Source organism: Ranitomeya imitator, chromosome 5, assembly GCF_032444005.1.
Source record: "Ranitomeya imitator isolate aRanImi1 chromosome 5, aRanImi1.pri, whole genome shotgun sequence".
Lineage (NCBI taxonomy): Eukaryota > Metazoa > Chordata > Amphibia > Anura > Dendrobatidae > Ranitomeya > Ranitomeya imitator.
In genome coordinates this window covers 481,227,080-481,247,221 of record NC_091286.1, presented here as the reverse complement: position 1 = coordinate 481,247,221, position 20,142 = coordinate 481,227,080, and the positions used below count along the sequence as shown (strand labels likewise).

Sequence of the window (20,142 nt, the reverse complement as noted above, 5' to 3'; positions counted from 1 at the left end):
ATACACGTGACATGGTGCATGCTCTTATTATCCTTGTGTCATTTATCGACCCCTGCAATAGTCATCAGTAGTCATCACACAGCGTGTAACTTTTACCTAGAGAGTCTCTTTAAGAAATCGCTTATCTGCCTTCTTATGGGAAATCATCAATAACTTCAAGTAATAAGATACTTGTCAAAGCCAGCTGTTCTGCAGCGACAAACTCAGCTTGACTACATCTTTGCATGTAATCAAGGAAAGTACTACGTTTCTCGTTCTCATAATTTGACAAATAACAACCTATTTGCTTTTTTCTCATTACTGACAGTTTTTTTTTCTGAGGGCTATTGTGTTTGATTAGAGTCTGTAGAAAAATGAAGCTACTGTCTTGGATAGTAAATAATGTATTCTTTGTGTCTCCAAAAGCTGAAGTGTTCTTTCCTTTCATTTAATTTCTTAGGGAATTATGAGCTGAAAAGTGCCAGGGTGTATTTTACCTAGCTGTCATATATAAAGAAATTCATTAGTTAAAAGCTGTATTTTCACCGAACAGCAGCGAGGCATGAACATTTATGATTTTAAAAAAAGATTGTATTATTGGACTTTTTTTTGCATTCCCAACTAGAATGCAATTCAAGAAAAACTTAATGTAATACCGATCCTGGATCGGTAATGGAGGTTTGCCATGTTGTGACTTTTTTTGTAGATTGAAAACCCTTGCGGCATCGGGTTCAGCATGAAGGCTGCACTATTAATAGTTTAGGATTTATGTGTATATAGAGCCCCAAGGTTACAAACGAAGCATCTTTGTACAAGCTGAATGATTAATTTACTTTGATAATTCATTTAATATTACTCCTTTTTAATTTATTATTTATTTACTACTGCTTTATTCTATTCATTACTACCATGTGTCACAAAACAAGTCCCTCAAATTGCACCAAAACAACATGGTGAAATGCTTACCCGTAACTAGACTTTGAGGTGGCAAGAAGGCTGCACATAAGATATCATCATGGTGCTGTACTCCTCCTTTCCATTGTGAAGGCTGAACAAGGTATTGGGTTAAACTGTTAATTCGGAATACTGTAATTATCCTTAAAGAGAATAAATATATACTGTATATTAATAAATATATATCTAAAGCTCAAGGAGGGTGTTGACACATTTTGCAAAATATAATTAATATTGCAGGTTATGAGTAGTAGATTCTGTGATGGGACATTCATCCAGGGAACTAGTCTGATTACCGTATGCGTAGTTGAGAATTCATTTTTTCCTAATTTTTCCCCTTATATTGTCTTTCTTTGGATCACCATGTTAAGCTATTGGGTGAACTCGTTGGACTTGCATCCACCTTCAACCTATTTATGTGTGTAAAAAAAGAGATTTAACTGACAATGAAAAGTAAAACATTTTTATAAATCTTACAGAGGGATGGCTCATCAAAAAAGACTAATTCCTTAAAAATTCTTTATTTAATATATTTTTAAAAATATTCAAAAAACCACAAAAATATTCAAAAAACCACAAAAATAGTGAAAAAACAGACAGACAAAAAATATAGACCAAGAAAATCAAAAGTGAAAAAATTAACCAAAAACTCAGTTGCTGGTCTATGTCCTCAACTTAATATACTAGCAGGGCTACTATTAGACCTAATTAGCCCTAGAATCGCCCTGACTGGTCCCCTACCTGTCAGTGGAGCTTGGCACCCTCTTGAAACGCAAATGGCGCCCCCACTCAGCAACGGCTAGCCCTTAGTTCCCTATATATCCCTATAATAGGACATAAACCTGTTTCCAAAAAAAATTCTTACAGAGGGATGCAGCGCACTTGAAAATTGTAAGATATTGGGGATGATCTCAGAACAATCAAAAGTTTTGCTGCAAGTAGTCAACAGGGCTGTGTACAAATCTGTTGGGAAAAAAAACACACATTAACCAACAAAGGTTTTAGAATAATCAGACATGAAGCAACCAGGAGCCGATTATCCTCCAGTGATGTCATATTCCAGAACTGTAACCTCTGTGGGGTACCCAAAAGAACAAGGTGTTCAGTGCTCAGAGACATAGCCAAGGTAAGAAAGGCTTAAACCCGATAACCACTGAAAAATACACGGAAGATGAAACATCAAGAATGGACCAAGAAATATCTGGAGACAGATATTTTATGGACAGGTTTTATGGACTGATGAGATGATAGTGACTCTTGACAGACCACATGGATAGGCCCATGGCTGGATCAGTAACAAGCACAGACCTCCACCTCAACTCAGACACCAGTGAGGTGGCAGTGGGGCACTGCTATGGGGTGGAATTCTTATAGATGAGTTAGTTGGTACTTTTGGGGGTAAAAGCTCCCAAATCTACTGACAGATTTTAGAAGACACTTTCTTCAAGCATTGATATAGGAAAAAGTGTCTGCATCTGTCAAGAAAACCATGATTTTTATGCAGGACAATGCTCCATCGCATACATTGAAGACTTCTCTAGCTAGTAAAGGTTTTAAAGATGAAGAATATTGACATGGCTATTTCCTCAACTGACCTAAACTCTACGGAGAGCTTGTGGGTAGAGATGAAAGAACCCGAACTTGAAAGTTTGGGATTTGTATCGAATATTTAGTGTCTGATGCTAAACGCTGAACTCCGAACTTCCTGTGCAAAGTTCAGAGTTCCATGTGGAAAGGGGGAAGAGAGAGAAAGGGAAAGATAAAGAAAAATATAAAGAGAGATAATTTTTTCCAGTTGCAAAGTTCAAGTCCCCATACATTTTAATGGCGTTCGGGTTCTGGTTCACATCCGCTTAAAGTTCTGGTAACCAAACTGAACTTTGGATTAAACTTCGGGTTGGGTACCAGCTTCACTAAGAGCACAGTATATACCGTATGGGAATGAACATACTAGAAATAGGAGGAAACCAATATGGCTAAATAGAGCTGTAAGGGGCGCAATAAGTGACAAAAAGAAAGCATTTAGAGAATTAAAGGAAGTAGGTAGTGAAGAGGCATTAAATAAATACAGAAAATTAAATAAATTCTGTAAAAAGCAAATCAAGGCAGCAAAGATTGAGACAGAGATACTCATTGCCAGAGAGAGTAAAAATAATCCTAAAATATTCTTTAACTACATAAATAGTAAGAAACTAAAAAATGATAGTGTTGGCCCCCTTAAAAATAGTCTGGGTGAGATGGTGGATGAGGATGAGGAAAAAGCCAATATGCTAAATGACTTTTTTTCATCAGTATTTACACAAGAAAATCCCATGGCAGACAAAATGTCTAGTGATAAAAATTCCCAATTAAATGTCACCTGCTTAACCCAGCAGGAAGTGCGGCGGCGTCTAAAAATCACTAAAATTGACAAATCTCCGGGCCCGGATGGGATACACCCCCGAGTACTGCAGGAATTAAGTACAGTCATTGATAGACCATTATTTTTAATCTTTAAAGACTCCATAATAACAGGGTCTGTGCCACAGGACTGGCGTATAGCAAATGTGGTGCCAATATTCAAAAAGGGAACAAAAACTGAACTCGGAAATTATAGGCCAGTAAGCTTAACCTCTACTGTGGGTAAAATCCTGGAGGGCATTCTAAGGGACGCTATACTGGAGTATCTGAAGAGGAATAACCTCATGACCCAGTATCAGCACGGGTTTACTAGGGACCGTTCATGTCAGACTAATTTGATCAGTTTCTATGAAGAGGTAAGTTCCGGATTGGACCAAGGGAACCCAGTGGATGTAGTGTATATGGACTTTTCAAAAGCTTTTGATACGGTGCCACACAAAAGGTTGATACATAAAATGAGAATAATGGGGATAGGGGAAAATATGTGCAAGTGGGTTGAGAGCTGGCTCAGGGATAGGAAACAAAGGGTGGTTATTAATGGAGCACACTCGGACTGGGTAGCGGCTAGCAGTGGGGTACCACAGGGGTCAGTATTGGGCCCTCTTCTTTTTAACATATTTATTAATGACCTTGTAGGGGGCATTCAGAGTAGAATTTCAATATTTGCAGATGACACTAAACTCTGCAGGGTAATCAATACAGAGGAGGACAATTTTATATTACAGGATGATTTATGTAAACTAGAAGCTTGGGCTGATAAATGGCAAATGAGCTTTAATGGGGATAAATGTAAGGTCATGCACTTGGGTAGAAGTAATAAGATGTATAATTATGTGCTTAATTCTAAAACTCTGGGCAAAACCGTCAATGAAAAAGACCTGGGTGTATGGGTGGATGACAAACTCATATTCAGGGGCCAGTGTCAGGCAGCTGCTACAAAGGCAAATAAAATAATGGGATGCATTAAAAGAGGCATAGATGCTCATGAGGAGAACATAATTTTACCTCTATACAAGTCACTAGTTTGACCACACTTAGAATACTGTGCACAGTTCTGGTCTCCGGTGTTCAAGAAAGACATAGCTGAACTGGAGCGGGTGCAGAGAAGAGCGACCAAGGTTATTAGAGGACTGGGGAGTCTGCAATACCAAGATAGGTTATTACACTTGGGGCTATTTAGTTTGGAAAAACGAAGACTAAGGGGTGATCTTATTTTAATGTATAAATATATGAGGGGACAGTACAAAGACCTTTCTGTTGATCTTTTTAATCATAGACCTGAAACAGGGACAAGGGGGCATCCTCTGCGTTTGGAGGAAAAAAGGTTTAAGCATAATAACAGACGCGGATTCTTTACTGTAAGAGCAGTGAGACTATGGAACTCTCTGCCGTATGATGTTGTAATGAGTGATTCATTACTTAAATTTAAGAGGGGACTGGATACCTTTCTGGAAAAGTATAATGTTACAGGGTATATACACTAGATTCCTTGATAGGGCGTTGATCCAGGGAACTAGTCTGATTGCCGTATGTGGAGTCGGGAAGGAATTTTTTTCCTCAATGTGGAGCTTACTCTTTGCCACATGGGTTTTTTTTGCCTTCCTCTGGATCAACATGTTAGAAAATGTTAGGTTAGGCTATGGGTTGAACTAGATGGACATATAGTCTTCCTTCAACCTTAATAACTATGTAACTATGTAACTATGTTAATAATAATAATAATAATAATAATCTTTATTTATATAGCGCCAACATATTCCACAGCGCTTTACAGTTTAAGAGTTTCAAACGCAAGTCATAAGTAACAATGCTAACAATACAATAATTAAAGCACAATAAGACAACCCTGCTCGTGAGAGCTTACAATCTACAATGAGGTGGGGAAGATACAAAGTACAGGAGCTTATTTACAATGATGTATTTACAATGATGGTCCAGCCATCTTCATGGGGTGGGGGATAGATGGAGATAGTGAATGGGCTACACACGCCCCCTTACACATAAAATGACTTTTATTGGGGAACGTAATAGGCCTCTCTGAACAAATATGTTTTGAGGGCGCACCTAAAACTATGCAAATTGTGAATGGTCCTAATTTCTTGGGGTATAGCATTCCAGAGGATTGGTGCAGCGTGGGAGAAGTCTTGGAGATGGGAGTGGGGGGGTACGGAATAGTGCAGAGGATAGTCAAAAGTCATTTGCAGAGCGAAGCAGTCGGCTAGGCCGATAGACAGAGATAAGGGAGGAGATGTAAGGGGGTGCTGCACTGTGAAGAGCTTTGTGGGTGAGAACAAGTACTTTGAATTGGATCCTATAATGAATGGGCAGCCAGTGTAACGACTGGCGAAGAGCGGCTGCATCTGAATACCGATTAGCCAGGTAGATGACCCTGGCTGTAGCATTAAGGATAGACTGGAGAGGGGAAAGTCAAGTGAGGGGGAGGCCAATTAATAGAGCTTTACAGTAGTCCAGACGGGAGTGTATCAGGGCAACAGTGAGGGTTTTTGTGGTTTCCATGTTGAGAAAAGGGCGGATTCTAGAGATGTTCTTTAGGTGTAAGTGGCCCAAGCGGGCAAGAGATTGTATATGGGAAGTGATCGAGAGATTGGTGCCAAACATAACACCCACGCCTGATGTCGGAGTGTTATTATGGTGCCACCCACGGAGAGGGAAATGTCAGATTTAGGGAGGTTATTAGACGGTGGGAGCAGAAGAAATTCAGTTTTGGAGAGGTTGAGTTTCAGAGAGAGGGCAGACATGATGTTGGAGACTGCGGTGTTCTGTAGTACAGCGGGAGTAAGGTCAGGGGATGACGTATATAGTTTTGTGTCATCGGCATAAAGATGGTACTGAAAGCCAAATCTGCTGATGGTCTGTCCAATTGGGGCCATGCAGAGAGAGAAGAGAAGTGGGCCAAGGACTGAGCTCTGAGGTACCACAACAGTGAGAGGAAGAGGGGACAAAGTGGAGCCAACAAATGTTACACTGAAGGAGCGGTCAGAAAGATAGGAAGAGAACCGGGAGAGAGCAGTGTCATTAATGCCTAGTGACTGGAGTCTAGAGAGTAGGAGATGGTGGTAACAGTGTCAAAAGCTGCAGAGAGGTGGAGAAGAATGAGCAGAGAGTGGTCACCGTTACACTCTGCTGTCAGAAGGTCATTGGTCACTTTGATGAGTGCAGTTTCCATGGAGTGTAGGGGGTAGAAGCCGGACTGTGAAGGGTCTAGGAGGAAGTGAGTGGAGAGGTAACGGGTAAGGCGGGAGTAGACCAGGCGCTCCAAGAGTTTAGAGACGAAGGGGAGATTGGAGACTGGTCTGTAGCTATTTGTGCAGGATGAATCGAGGGAGGGTTTCTTTTATAATGGAGTAATGATAGAGTGTTTGAAGGAGGATGGGAAGATGCACGAGGAGAGGGAGAGATTGAAGATTATAGTTAGGTAAGTTGTGATGACTGGAGAGAGTGACTGGAGGAGGTGTGAGGGAATTGGGTAGGTTGTGCATGTAGTCTGATGAAAAGAAAAGAGGAGCCTGGAGACTTCTTCTGTGATTTGATCAAATGTGGAGAGTGAGCCAGGTGAAATGCAAGGATGGATGGGAGTCACAGCACTTAGTGGCTGGGAGCAGATTTCCTGTCTGATATTATCTATATTCTCTATAAAGTGGGAGGCCAGGTCATCAGCACAAATGTCTGTTATAGGGGCTTGTGCTTTTTGCTTGAGGAGGGAGTGAAAGGTGTCAAAAAGTGTAGGTCTGTTTGACGAGGTGAAGGGCAGAGTTATAGGTTCTTAACATAAATTTGAAGTGGATGAAGTCTTCTTATGTGTTAGTTTTCCTCCATAAGCGTTCAGTACTTCTAGAGCATCACTGGAGAAGTTGAATTTGCGATGTGAGCCAGGGCTGTTTTACTCTGTGCTTGGAGGTTCTGAGGGTGAGGGGTGCTTCTTGGTCCAGGTGCTTCTGAGAGTGTCATTGTAGTGGTGTATAACCAGATCAGGACAGGAAAAAGATGAAATTGGGGACTGTGATGAGTGTAAGGAGTCTGAAAGTGTATGAGAGTTAATGGCATGTAGATTTCTGAATGTGTGGTAGTAGGTAGGAGTGTGCTGGGGTGGGCGAGGGATTGTGAGGGCGAAGGAGATAATGTTGTGGTCAGAGAGTGGAAGCGGTGAGTTATCTAGGTCGGAGATTGAGCAGAACCGGGCGAAGACCATGTCAAGGGTGTTACCGTCTTTGTGTGTTTCAGAGGTTGAGAGCTGTGAGAGGCCGAGAGAAGTGGTTAGTGATAGAAGCTGGGATGCAGATGGGGAAGTGGGGCTGTTTATGGGGATGTTGAATTCTCCCAGGATAAGGTTTGGGAGTTCTGAGGACATGAAGTGCGGCAGCCAGGCTGAGCAGTGGTCAAGGAACTGGGTGGCCGAGCCTGGGGGCTGATATATGACCGCTACTCTGAGGGAGAGGGGATGGAAGATGGTGTGCACCTCAAATGAAGGGAATTAGCGTTATGGACCTGGGGGGATGACCTGGAAGGTGCATTGTGGGAACAGGAGTATGCCGACTCCACCACCAGGTCTGTTTGTGGGTCTCAGGGAATGGGTGAATTGTAGGCCACCATGGGAAATGGCAGCAGGGGAGACAGTGTCAGAATCCTGAATCTAGGTTTCAGTGAGGGCTAACAGATTCAGAAAGTTGTTCAGAAAGTATTGTGCAGAAAAGGAAGTTTGTTACATACAGACCGTGGATTCCAGAGGGCACAATAAAAGAAGGATATGAAGGAGTGCAAGTAATATTAATAAGATTAGTGTGGTTTTGATACGAGGTAGGATAGGGGTTGAGGTTGGGGGATGGTGGACCAGGGTTGGTTGAGATATCCCCTGAGATCAGAAGGAGTAGGAGGGTAAAGAGCAAGTAGGTATTGGAATTGTAAGAATTTTGCTGTGCAATGTATTTGGGGATGATGGGCTGAGGTTTTTCAGGAAGGTGAGAAGTGCATGGGAGCTATACATGGGAGAGGGAAGTATATGCAGCACCCCAGAGACCTGATCGTTGCAGTAACGTTGCTCTGCCACTAAGGGGAGTGATGGTACGTCTGATGGCACTAAAGGAGTTCATCTGACCAGGTATCACCAGCACACAGTACACTTCACACTCCGGCCACTAGGGGGAGCAAAAGGTTTTATTTATTAGGCCACTCCTCACACTGGTAAAACTAGGGGTTGGATAGGAAGTTAGTCAGAAGCTGACTGGGTTGGATTCAGGCAACATCCCGTGGCAGGGGGTGTTGCAGGGAGAAGATTCAAGGGGGTCCCTGTCAGGCGTGGGAACCTGGCAGGTACCTAGCGACAAGAACAGAACGTTACGGAACCACGCCTGCACTACCCACGGCGGTATCTTAAGAAAGAGACACGAAGCGAAGGATATTGTGGACAGTGAGAAACGAGATCAATCACAAAGGAGAGCCAGTAGGAGGCGTGCCCGGAGAACGGCAACATCCTACTGAGGCGCGTAGCCGGTGCCCGGAACACCGAAGGAAGTGACTGACTTTATGCCTTACTTCAAATACCGCAGGACAGTTAATTATAGGTTGGTTGTCTACCTTACATCACCTAAGCAGACATAGGGGGCAACGCGTGGAGAGGGGTGTCTCTAGGGTCCCGGAAGAGCTCCGAGCCTACCCGTCAAACGGGTGCGTCCTAGCCATAACATACTTTGGGACGGAGAACTAGAAAGAACTGGAATGAATTAGAACGAACGAGAAAAGAAGTTGTGAGGACTATCCTGAATGCTCAGCAGGGAAGCACTACAACACACAGGCGCTAGTGGTAGGCAACGATTTCCACCTGCAAAGGGAACTCTGGATGCGCCTTCGGACTGGCCGGACTCAGACAGCCCTGTTAACTGTGCTCTGGATTGAGGATCCTGAAGTCTTCAGTAAAGAGGTAAAGAGACTGCAACCCTGTGTCCTCGTTATTGTCTGCACCTCACACCATCACCATCCACCTTACTGGGAAGCCCTGGGGACATACTTCACCTGTGGAAGGTATACCATCTAGCTGCCATCACATCACCCCAGTGGACCCCAAGCAGCGTCGGTCACCCTGACCGAACACCACAGGTGGCGTCACAAACCCTTGACAGACTCGTATCACCTTTCATTGGGCGCCTCTTAGCAGGGTCACGGACCGGGTCAAGCCACCGTGACATCCCCAGAACTGAGCCAGCAGAGGACCGGTCCCGAGTGACCCGTGGCCCTGCGTCTGGGGGCGCTCCATATAGAGAGGCTGATGTGTATGACTCGTGATGGAGGGGGATGGGGCAGTGAATGTGGATGGCAAGGGAACACAGGAGGATAGGAATAAAGCACATGGATAGAAGGGAGTGCAAAGTGCAGGTTGCCTGACTCCTGCCCTGACTAACTGCCATGCAATAACTGCCTTTTGATCAATGCCTATCTTCTGGGATGCCTTGCTTTGGGGATGCTTGCATGCAACCCCACATGCGTGCACCCCTTAACCCCTTCATGACCCAGCCTATTTTGACCTTAAAGACTTTGCCGTTTTTTGCAATTCTGACCAGTGTCCCTTTATGAGGTAATAACTCAGGAACGCTTCAACGGATCCTAGCGGTTCTGAGATTGTTTTTTCGTGACATATTGGGCTTCATGTTAGTGGTAAATTTAGGTCAATAAATTCTGTGTTTATTTGTGATAAAAACGGAAATTTGGCGAAAATTTTGAAAATTTCGCAATTTTCACATTTTGAATTTTTATTCTGTTAAAACCAGAGAGTTATGTGACACAAAATAGTTAATAAATAACATTTCCAACATGTATACTTTACATCAGCACAATTTTGGAAACAAAATTTTTTTTTGCTAGGAAGTTATAAGGGTTAAAATTTGACCAGCGATTTCTCATTTTTACAACGAAATTTACAAAACCATTTTTTTTAGGGACCACCTCACATTTGAAGTCAGTTTGAGGGGTCTATATGGCTGAAAATACCCAAAAGTGACACCATTCTAAAAACTGCACCCCTCAAGGTACTCAAAACCACATTCAAGAAGTTTATTAACCCTTCAGGTGCTTCACAGCAGCAGAAGCAACATGGAAGGAAAAAATGAACATTTAACTTTTTAGTCACAAAAATTATCTTTTAGCAACAATTTTTTTATTTTCCCAATGGTAAAAGGAGAAACTGAACCATGAAAGTTGTTGTCCAATTTGTCCTGAGTACGCTGATACCTCATATGTGGGGGTAAACCACTGTTTGGGCGCACGGCAGGGCTTGGAAGGGAAGGAGCGCCATTTGACTTTTTGAATGAAAAATTGGCTCCACTCTTTAGGGAAACCATGTCACGTTTGGAGAGCCTCCGTGTGCCTAAAAATTGGAGCTCCCCCACAAGTGACCCCATTTTGGAAACTAGACGCCCCAAGGAACTTATCTAGATGCATAGTGAGCACTTTGAAACCCCAGGTGCTTCAAAAATTGATCCGTAAAAATGAAAAAGTACTTTTTTTTCACAAAAAAATTATTTTAGCCTCAAGTTTTTCATTTTCACATGGGCAATAGGATAAAATGGATCATAAAATTTGTTGGGCAATTTCTCCTGAGTACGTCGATACCTCACATGTGGGGGTAAACCACTGTTTGGGCACTCGGCAGGGCTCGGAAGGGAAGGCGCGCCATTTGACTTTTTGAATGGAAAATTCGCTCCAATTGTTAGCGGACACCATGTCGCGTTTGGAGAGCCCCTGTGTGCCTAAACATTGGAGCTCCCCCACAAAGTGACCCCATTTTGGAAACTAGACCCCCCAAAGAACTTATCTAGATGCATATTGAGCACTTTAAACCCCCAGGTGCTTCACAGAAGTTTATAACGCAGAGCCATGAAAATAAAAAATAATTTTTCTTTCCTCAAAAATGATTTTTTAGCCTGGAATTTCCTATTTTGTCAAGGGTAATAGGAGAAATTGGACCCCAAATGTTGTTGTCCAGTTTGTCATGAGTACGCTGATACCCCATATGTGGGGGTAAACCACTGTTTGGGCGCACGGCAGGGCTCGGAAGGGAAGGCACGCTATTTGGCTTTTTAAATGGAAAATTAGCTCCAATCATTAGCGGACACCATGTCACGTTTGGAGAGCCCCTGTGTGCCTAAACATTGGAGATCCCCCAGAAATGACCCCATTTTGGAAACTAGACCCCCAAAGGAACTAATCTAGATGTGTGGTGAGGACTTTGAACCCCCAAGTGCTTCACAGAAGTTTATAATGCAGAGCCATGAAAATAAAAATAAAAAATTATTTTCTCAAAAATGATCTTTTAGCCTGCAATTTTTTATTTTCCCAAGGGTAACAGGAGAAATTTGACCCCAACAGTTGTTGTCCAGTTTCTCCTGAGTACGCTGATTCCCCATATGTGGGGGTAAACCACTGTTTGGGTACATGCCGGGGCTCGGAATTGAAGTAGTGACGTTTTGAAATGCAGACTTTGATGGAATGCTCTACGGGCGTCACGTTGCGTTTGCAGAGCCCCTGATGTGGCTAAACAGTAGAAACCCCCCACAAGTGATCCCATTTTGGAAACTAGACCCCGAAAGGAACTTATCTAGATGTGTGGTGAGCACTTTGAACCCCCAAGTGCTTCATAGAAGTTTATAATGCAGAGCCGTGAAAATAATAAATACGTTTTCTTTCCTCAAAAATAATAATTTAGCCCAGAATTTTTTATTTTCCAAAGGGTTACAGGAGAAATTGGACCCCAAAAGTTGTTGTCCAGTTTCTCCTGAGTACGCTGATACCCCATGTGTGGAGGTAAACCACTGTTTGGGCACACGTCGGGGCTCAGAAGGGAAGTAGTGACTTTTGAAATGCAGACTTTGATGGAATGGTCTGCGGGCGTCACGTTGCGTTTGCAGAGCCCCTGGTGTGCCTAAACAGTAGAAAACCCCCACAAGTGACCCCATTTTAGAAACTAGACCCCCCCAAGGAACTTATCTAGATATGTGGTGAGCACTTTGAACCCCCAAGTGCTTCACAGACGTTTACAACGCAGAGCCGTGAAAATAAAAAATCATTTTTCTTTCCTCAAAAATGATGTTTTAGCAAGCATTTTTTTATTTTCACAAGGGTAACAGGAGAAATTGGACCCCAGTAATTGTTGCGCAGTTTATCCTGAGTATGCTGGTACCCCATATGTGGGGGTAAACCACTGTTTGGGCACACGTCGGGGCTCGGAATTTAGGGAGCACCATTTGACTTTTTGAATACGAGATTGGCTGGAATTAATGGTGGCGCCATGTTGCGTTTGGAGACCCCTGATGTGCCTAAACAGTGGAAACCCCTCAATTCTACCTCCAACACTAACCCCAACACACCCCTAACTCTAATCCCAACTGTAGCCATAACCCTAATCACAACCCTAACCACAACCCTAATTCCAACCCTAACCCTAAGGCTATGTGCCCACGTTGCGGATTCGTGTGAGATTTTTCAGCATCATTTTTGAAAAATCCGTGGGTAAAAGGCACTGTGTTTTACCTGCGGATTTTCCGCGGATTTCCAGTGTTTTTTGTGCGGATTTCACCTGCGGATTCCTATTGAGGAACAGGTGAAAAACGCTGCAGAATCCGCACAAAGAAGTGACATGCTGCAGAAAATACAATGCAGTGTTTCCGCGCGGTATTTTCCGCACCATGGGCACAGCGGATTTGGTTTTCCATAGGTTTACATGGTACTGTAAACCTGATGGAACACTGCTGTGAATCCGCAGCGGCCAATCCGCTGCGGATCTGCAGCCAAATCCGCACCGTGTGCACATAGCCTAATTCTTAAGGTATGTGCACATACTGCGGAAAACGCTGCGGATCCGCAGCAGTTTCCCATGAGTTTACAGTTCAATGTAAACCTATGGGAAACAAAAATCGCTGTACACATGCTGCGGAAAAACTGCACGGAAACGCAGCGGTTTACATTCCGCAGCATGTCACTTCTTTGTGCGGATTCCGCAGCGGTTTTACAACTGCTCAAATAGAAAATCGCAGTTGTAAAACCGCAGTGAAATGCACAGAAAAACCGTGGTAAATCCGCCATAAATCCGCAGCGGTTTAGCACTGCGGATTTATCAAATCCGCAGCGGAAAAATCCGCAGAGGACCAGAATACGTGTGCACATACCGAAACCGTAACCCTAACCCTAGCCCTAACCCTAGCCCTAACCCTAGCCCTAACCCTAGCCCTAGCCCTAACCCTACCCCTAACCCTAACCCTAGCCCTAACCCTACCCCTAGCCCTAACCCTACCCCTAACCCTAACCCTAACCCTAGCCCTAACCCTACCCCTAACCCTAACCCTACCCCTAACCCTACCCCTAACCCTACCCCTAACCCTAGCCCTAATCCTAACCCTATTCTAACATTAGTGGAAAAAAAAAATCTTTATTTTTTTATTGTCCCTACCTATGGGGGTGACAAAGGGGGGGGGGGTCATTTCTTTTTTTTTTATTTTGATCACTGAGATATAATCTATCTCAGTGATCAAAATGCACTTTGGAACGAATCTGCCGGCCGGCAGATTCGGCGGGCGCACTGTGCATGCGCCCGCCATTTTGGAAGATGGCGGCGCCCAGGGAGAAGACGGACCCCGGCAGGATCGGTAAGTATGATGGGGTGGGGGGGAGCACGGGGGGGGGATCGGAGCATGGGGGGGTGGATCGGAGCATGGGGGGGTGGAACGGAGCACGGGGGGGTGGAACGGAGCACGGGGGGGGTGGATCGGAGTGCAGGGGGGGTGATTGGAGCACGGGGAGGGTCATTGAAGCACGGGGGGAGCGGACAAGAGCACGGGGGGAGCAGAGCACAGGACGGAGGGGAGCCGGAGCAGTGTACCGGACAGATCGGGGGGCTGGGGGGGCGATCGGTGGGGTGGGGTGGGGGCGCATTAGTGTTTCCAGCCATGGCCGATGATATTGCAGCATCGGCCATGGCTGGATTGTAATATTTCACCAGTTATAATAGGTGAAATATTACAAATCGCTCTGATTGGCAGTTTCACTTTCAACAGCCAATCAGAGCGATCGTAGCCACGGGGGGGGTGAAGCCACCCCCCCTGGGCTAAACTACCACTCCCCCTGTCCCTGCAGATCGGGTGAAATGGGAGTTAACCCTTTCACCCAATCTGCAGGGACGCGATCTCTCCATGACGCCACATAGGCGTCATGGGTCGGATTGGCACCGACTTTCATGACGCCTACGTGGCGTCATGGGTCGGGAAGGGGTTAAGAGGAGTCTAAATTTATAGTCTAGAATACTGGGTCAGAAGAGATGGATTGTGGGAACTGACTAGGGAAAATTTGACAGCTAGGGCCAGATCACCAGGGGGTGGTTAGATGATCAAAGACATTGGGGCTGGCAAAATCTATATGCTATAACACCTTCCACCAGATAACATCTAGAGTGACCACAGGATATACATCAAACAGTGAGTAAAATGTACAATGCAACAAATAAATTATACCAATCATTAAACAGGCACATTAAAATATGTTGCTAGATGGTAAAGTGGCAGATGACAGACAGGAGACAGCAAGCAGAGGTGGGAAGTTGTACCATTAGAGTGTATTGCAGCAGATGAGACAGCAAGCAGAGGTGGGAAGTTGTACCATTAGAGTCTACTGCAGCAGATGAGACAGCAAGCAGAGGTGGGAAGTTGTACCATTAGAGTTTATTGCATCCCTACTTGTGGGTCATTCAGAAATGGGAAATTTATGGTGAAGGAAAACAGTTCATATATCTGAACAGTGTCTCGGAGGCTGTGGTTGGTGCTGCCCAAAAAGTTGATCATCAGCAGATAAAGAAAATGACAGACTCCATGGATGGAAGGCTTATGACTATTACTGAAAAGAAGGGTGGCTATATCAGTCACTGATATATTTTTTTTAAATGTCAGTTATGTATTCTGTACATTTTGAGTTTTTGGCTTATTGGATGAACACTTACAGGTGCTTCTCACAAAATTACAATATCATCAAAAAGTTAATTTATTTCAGTTCTTCAATGCAAAAAGTGAAACTCATATACAGTGGGGAAAAAGGTATTTAGTCAACCACCAATAGTGCAAGTTTACCCACTTAAAAAGATGAGAGAGGCCTGTAATTGACATCATAGGTAGACCACAACTATGAGAGTCAAAATGAGAAAACAAATCCAGAAAATCACCTTGTCTGATTTGGCAAGATTTATTTTGGAAATTATGGTGAAAAATAATTATTTGGTCATTAACAAAAGTTCATCTCAATATATTGTTATATATCCGTTCTTGGCAATGACAGATGTCAAACATTTTCTGTAAGTCTTCACAAGGTTGGCACATACTGTTGGTGGTATGTTGGCCCATTGCTCCATGCAGATCTCTTTTAGAACAGTGATGTTTTGGGCCTGTCGCTGGGTAACACGGACTTTCAACTCCCTCCAAAGGTTTTCTATGGGGTTGAGATCTGGAGACTGGCAAGGCCATTCCAGAATCTTCATATGCTTCTTAAGAAGCCACTCCTTCATTGTCCTGGTGGTGTGCTTGGGATTATTATCATGCTGAAAGACCCATCCAGATTTCACCTTCAATGCCCTTGCTGATGGAAGGAGGTTTGCACTCAAAATCTCACGATACATGGCCCCATTCATTCTTTCATGTACACAGATCAGTTGTGCTGGTCCCTTTGCAGAGAAACAGCCCCAAAGCATAATGTTGCCACCCCCATGCTTCACAGTAGGTATGGTGTTCTTTGAATGCAACTCAGCATTCCATCTCCTCCAAACATGATGAGTTTTGTTTCTACCAAACAGTTCTACCTTGGTTTCATCAGACCATATAGCATTCTCCCAATACTCTTCTGGATAATCCAAATGTTCTCTGACTTAAGCAGGGGGACATGTCTGGCACTGCAGGATCTGAGTCCCTGGTGGCATAGTGTGTTACTGATGGTTTATTATGGTGGTCCCAGCTCTATGTAGGTCATTCACTGGGTCCCCCGTGTGGTTCTGGGATTTTTGCTCACCGTTCTTGTGATCATTTTGACCCCATGGGATGAGATATGCCATGGAGGGAATTTATCAGTGGTCTTGTATGTCTTATTATTATATTCTTATTATTGCACCCACAGTTGATTTCATCACACAAAGCTGCTTGCCTATTGCAGATGCAGTCTTCCTAGCCTGGTGCAGGGCTACAATTTTGTTTATGGTGTTCTTCAGTAGCTCTTTGGTCTTCCCCATAGTGGAGTATGAAGTGTGACTGATTGAGGTTGTGGACAGGTGTCTTTTATACTGATAACAAGTTCAGACAGGTGCCATTACCACAGGTAGTGAGTGGAGGACAGAGGAGCCTCTTAAAGAAGAAGTTACAGGTTTGTGAGAGCCAGAAATGTTGCATGTTTTTACGTGACAAAATACTTATTTTCCACCACAATTTGCTAAATAAATCTTGCCAAATCAGACAAGGTGATTTTCTGGATTTGTTTTCTCATTTTGACTCTCATAGTTGTGGTTTACCTATGATTCAGTTAAAGGCCTCTCTCATCTTTTTAAGTGGGAGAACTTGCACAATTGGTGGCTGACTAAATCCTTTTTCCCCACTGTATTATATAGAGTCGTGCAAGGATTGTACTCACTCAGATGCGTAGGAGGAAACAGGAGACACATTCTCGCCAATGTCCATGTGGGTTTATTTGCTCCATAAACCACCAAGGCAGCAACAAAAAGGTAAACAGTCCGCACATCAGGCTGACACAGCATTAATGTCCATAGAAGAGCTCTGCTCTCTCAGGCCTGAAGGCACACAGGCTGTGCAATGTCCAACACTCAGGCTCTATCTGAAGCCACAGACACAGAAGGGCTTCTCCCTCTGAATACACAGGCCACTCTGTAGTGTCCAGCCTGGACACATGGAAGTCTGTCCACCCTGGCAGACTCCCAAATACTCACTAACATGTGTCTAACACACCTCCATTAGGTAGCCTGAAACCACACCCACAGGTGAGGTAAAATCACATGCACTGTCACGTGATTATGACATCACTGCAGGTCCTCAAACTCCTGCAGGGAAAAGGGTACAGTGAGCACCCCCACTCAGAGTGAGGTATGTGGGTAGCCAGACCCTCCCATCTCTCATAGCTACCTGCAACCCGGACCCAGGTGCACTAAATGATATCTTTAGTGCTCACGTGCACTAAAGAAAAAATACTCCGGGTGGCATCGCAGGGAGCATCCATCTCTGTGACACATACCTCCCATTAACCATGTGACCACCAGTCACATCACAGTTATTACAAACAGAGCGATCTATTTCAAATGTTTATTTTTGTTAATGTTGATGATTGTGGCTTACAGCCAATGAAAACTCAAAAGTCATTATCTCCGTAAATTAGAATAATTAACAAAAAACACCAGCAAAGGCTTCCTAAGCGTTTAAAAAGGCTGACTTGAAGATTGCTGACTTGACAAATGTCCAGAAAGCAGTCATTGACACACTCCACAAGGAGGGTAAGCCATAAAAGGGCATTGCTAAAGAAGCTGGCTGTTCACAGGGTGCTGTATCCAAGCATATTAATGGAAAGTTGAGTGGAAGGAAAAAGTGTGGTAGAAAAAGGTGCACAAACAACCGGAATTACCACAGCCTGAAAGGATTGTAAAGAAAAGGACACTCAAAACTTTGGGGGAGATCCACAAGGAGTAGACTGCTGCTGAAGTGATTGCTTCAAGAGCCATCACACACAGATGTACCCATAACATGGGCTAGAAGTGTCGGATTCCTTGTGTCAAGCCACTCAAGAGCAATAGACAACACCAGAAGCGTCTTACCTGGGCCAAAGATAAAAATAACTGGACTGTTGCTTAATAGTCCAAGGTGTTGTTTTCAGATGAAAGTGAATTTTGTATTTAATTTGGAAACAAAGGTCCCAGAGTTTGGAGGAAGAGTGGAGAGGCACAAAATCCAAGCTGCTTGATGTCTAGCGTGAATTTTCCACAATCAGTGATGGTTTGGGGAGACATGTCATCTGCTGGTGTAGGTCCACTGGGTTCTATCAAGACCAAAGTCAGGGCAGCCATTTACCAGGAAATTTTAGAGCACTTCATGCTTCCCGCTGCCAACAAGCTTTTTGAAGATATAAATTTCATTCTCCAGCAGGACTTGGCACCTGTCCACACTGCCAAAAGTACCAATACCTGGTTTAAAAACAACAGTATCACTGTGCTTGATTGACCAGCAAAGTCGCCTGACCTTAACCCCATAGAGAATCTATGGGATTTTGTCAAGAGGAAGATGAGAGACACCAGACCCAACAATGCAAATGAGCTGAAAGCTGCTATCAAAGCAACCTGGGCTTCCATAACACCTCATCAGTGCCACAGGCTGATCACCTCCATGTCACACCGCATTGATACAGTAATTGATGCAAAAGTAGCCCCGACCAAGTATTGAGTACATTTACTGAACATACATTTCAGTAGGCCAACATTTTGGATTGTAAAATCATTGTTCAAGCTGGTGTATTCTAATTTACTGAGATAATGATGACTTTTGGGTTTTCAATGGCTGTAAGCCATAATCATCAGCATTTACAGAAATAAACACTTGAAATAGATCACTCTGTTTGAAATGACTCTATATAATGTATGAGTTTCACTTTTTGTATTGAAGCACTGAAATAAATTCACTTTTTGATGATATTCTAATTTTGTGAAAGGCAACTGCAATATAGTTTAATAATAATTCGACACACTAATAGCTGATCAATAATTCTGCACACACAGATGTTCTCCTAAGGATCAGGCTGTAAACTGCATGTCAGGGGTATGAAAATGAATGAAGAAATGTATATTTCAGACTGGAATGTGCATTCTTAATAACTAAGGATAAACTAACACATATAGAAATTAAAAGTTCCATGTCAGAGAGAAATTACAGGGTGTATGCACATGGTTGTGAAACCACAGTGCCAAGGAAGACCGTGGAGGGACGTAACTGAGCAAGCACCCAACTCTTCAATAGAGCACCTTATGGTGGGGTTAGATTTGGCTTCAGGTGAATGCCAGGTGTCACTCCAGGACGGACTCATAGAGCTGTGGCAGCTGACCCTCATAGTGGAGAGAGAAGCAGGACCGACCATTAACTGGTTAGCGGGATGGTACGGCACAAGCAGGACTGGAACAGGAACATGTGGCAGCCACAGTATGGGATCACAGATACAGTTACACAGGTGCAAATGCACACTGGGTAAGTAAGCAGCACAGGTACAGGTCAGACAGTTCAGGATCAGTACTAGGCATAGGCAGGATGGATTCGAATATGGGTATAGCAGGGTGGACTCGGGCAGGTACAAATAGAGCAGACTATTGGCTAGGAATGTCTTTAGCAGCATGTGCTAGCCCTTTAAGAGTCAGGGAGAGTGTGCGCACCCTAATCCCACTCCCAGGAGACCTACTCGCTGGGTGCAAGTCCTGGGAGTAGACAGATGCCGAAGGAGCATGGATAGGTAAGTACACATTCTGGTGTCCCTGTTGGGAGGAGGGAGAGGACACATCCAGGGGAGGCGGCGCTGCTGTAACAGTGCACCCTTTACGCCCACTCCTCTTCAAGCCTGCTTGGAATTTCTGAAGAAAAAGTGAAGCATGAATATTTTCCTTGGCTTCCCCCAACCTCTCTTCAGGTCCAAATCCTTTACAGCATTAATTTGCTTGATGACTTCAAACGGGACAGATGAAGCACGGACCCAACTTGTAGGACGGGATTTTAAAACATGTACATAGAGGACAATCAT

The 20,142-nt window shown here is 43.9% G+C and overlaps 1 protein-coding gene across 1 annotated transcript in view; it reads right to left on the bottom strand.

The window, feature by feature from the left end:
- Positions 1 to 20,142, bottom strand: part of WDR49 (WD repeat domain 49) — a 279,492-nt gene that overhangs the window by 74,628 nt on the left and 184,722 nt on the right. The window contains exon 10 of the mRNA XM_069727387.1: positions 946 to 1,076. Coding sequence (XP_069583488.1) covers positions 946 to 1,076 — 131 coding nt within the window. The remainder of the gene's footprint in view (positions 1 to 945; positions 1,077 to 20,142) is intronic.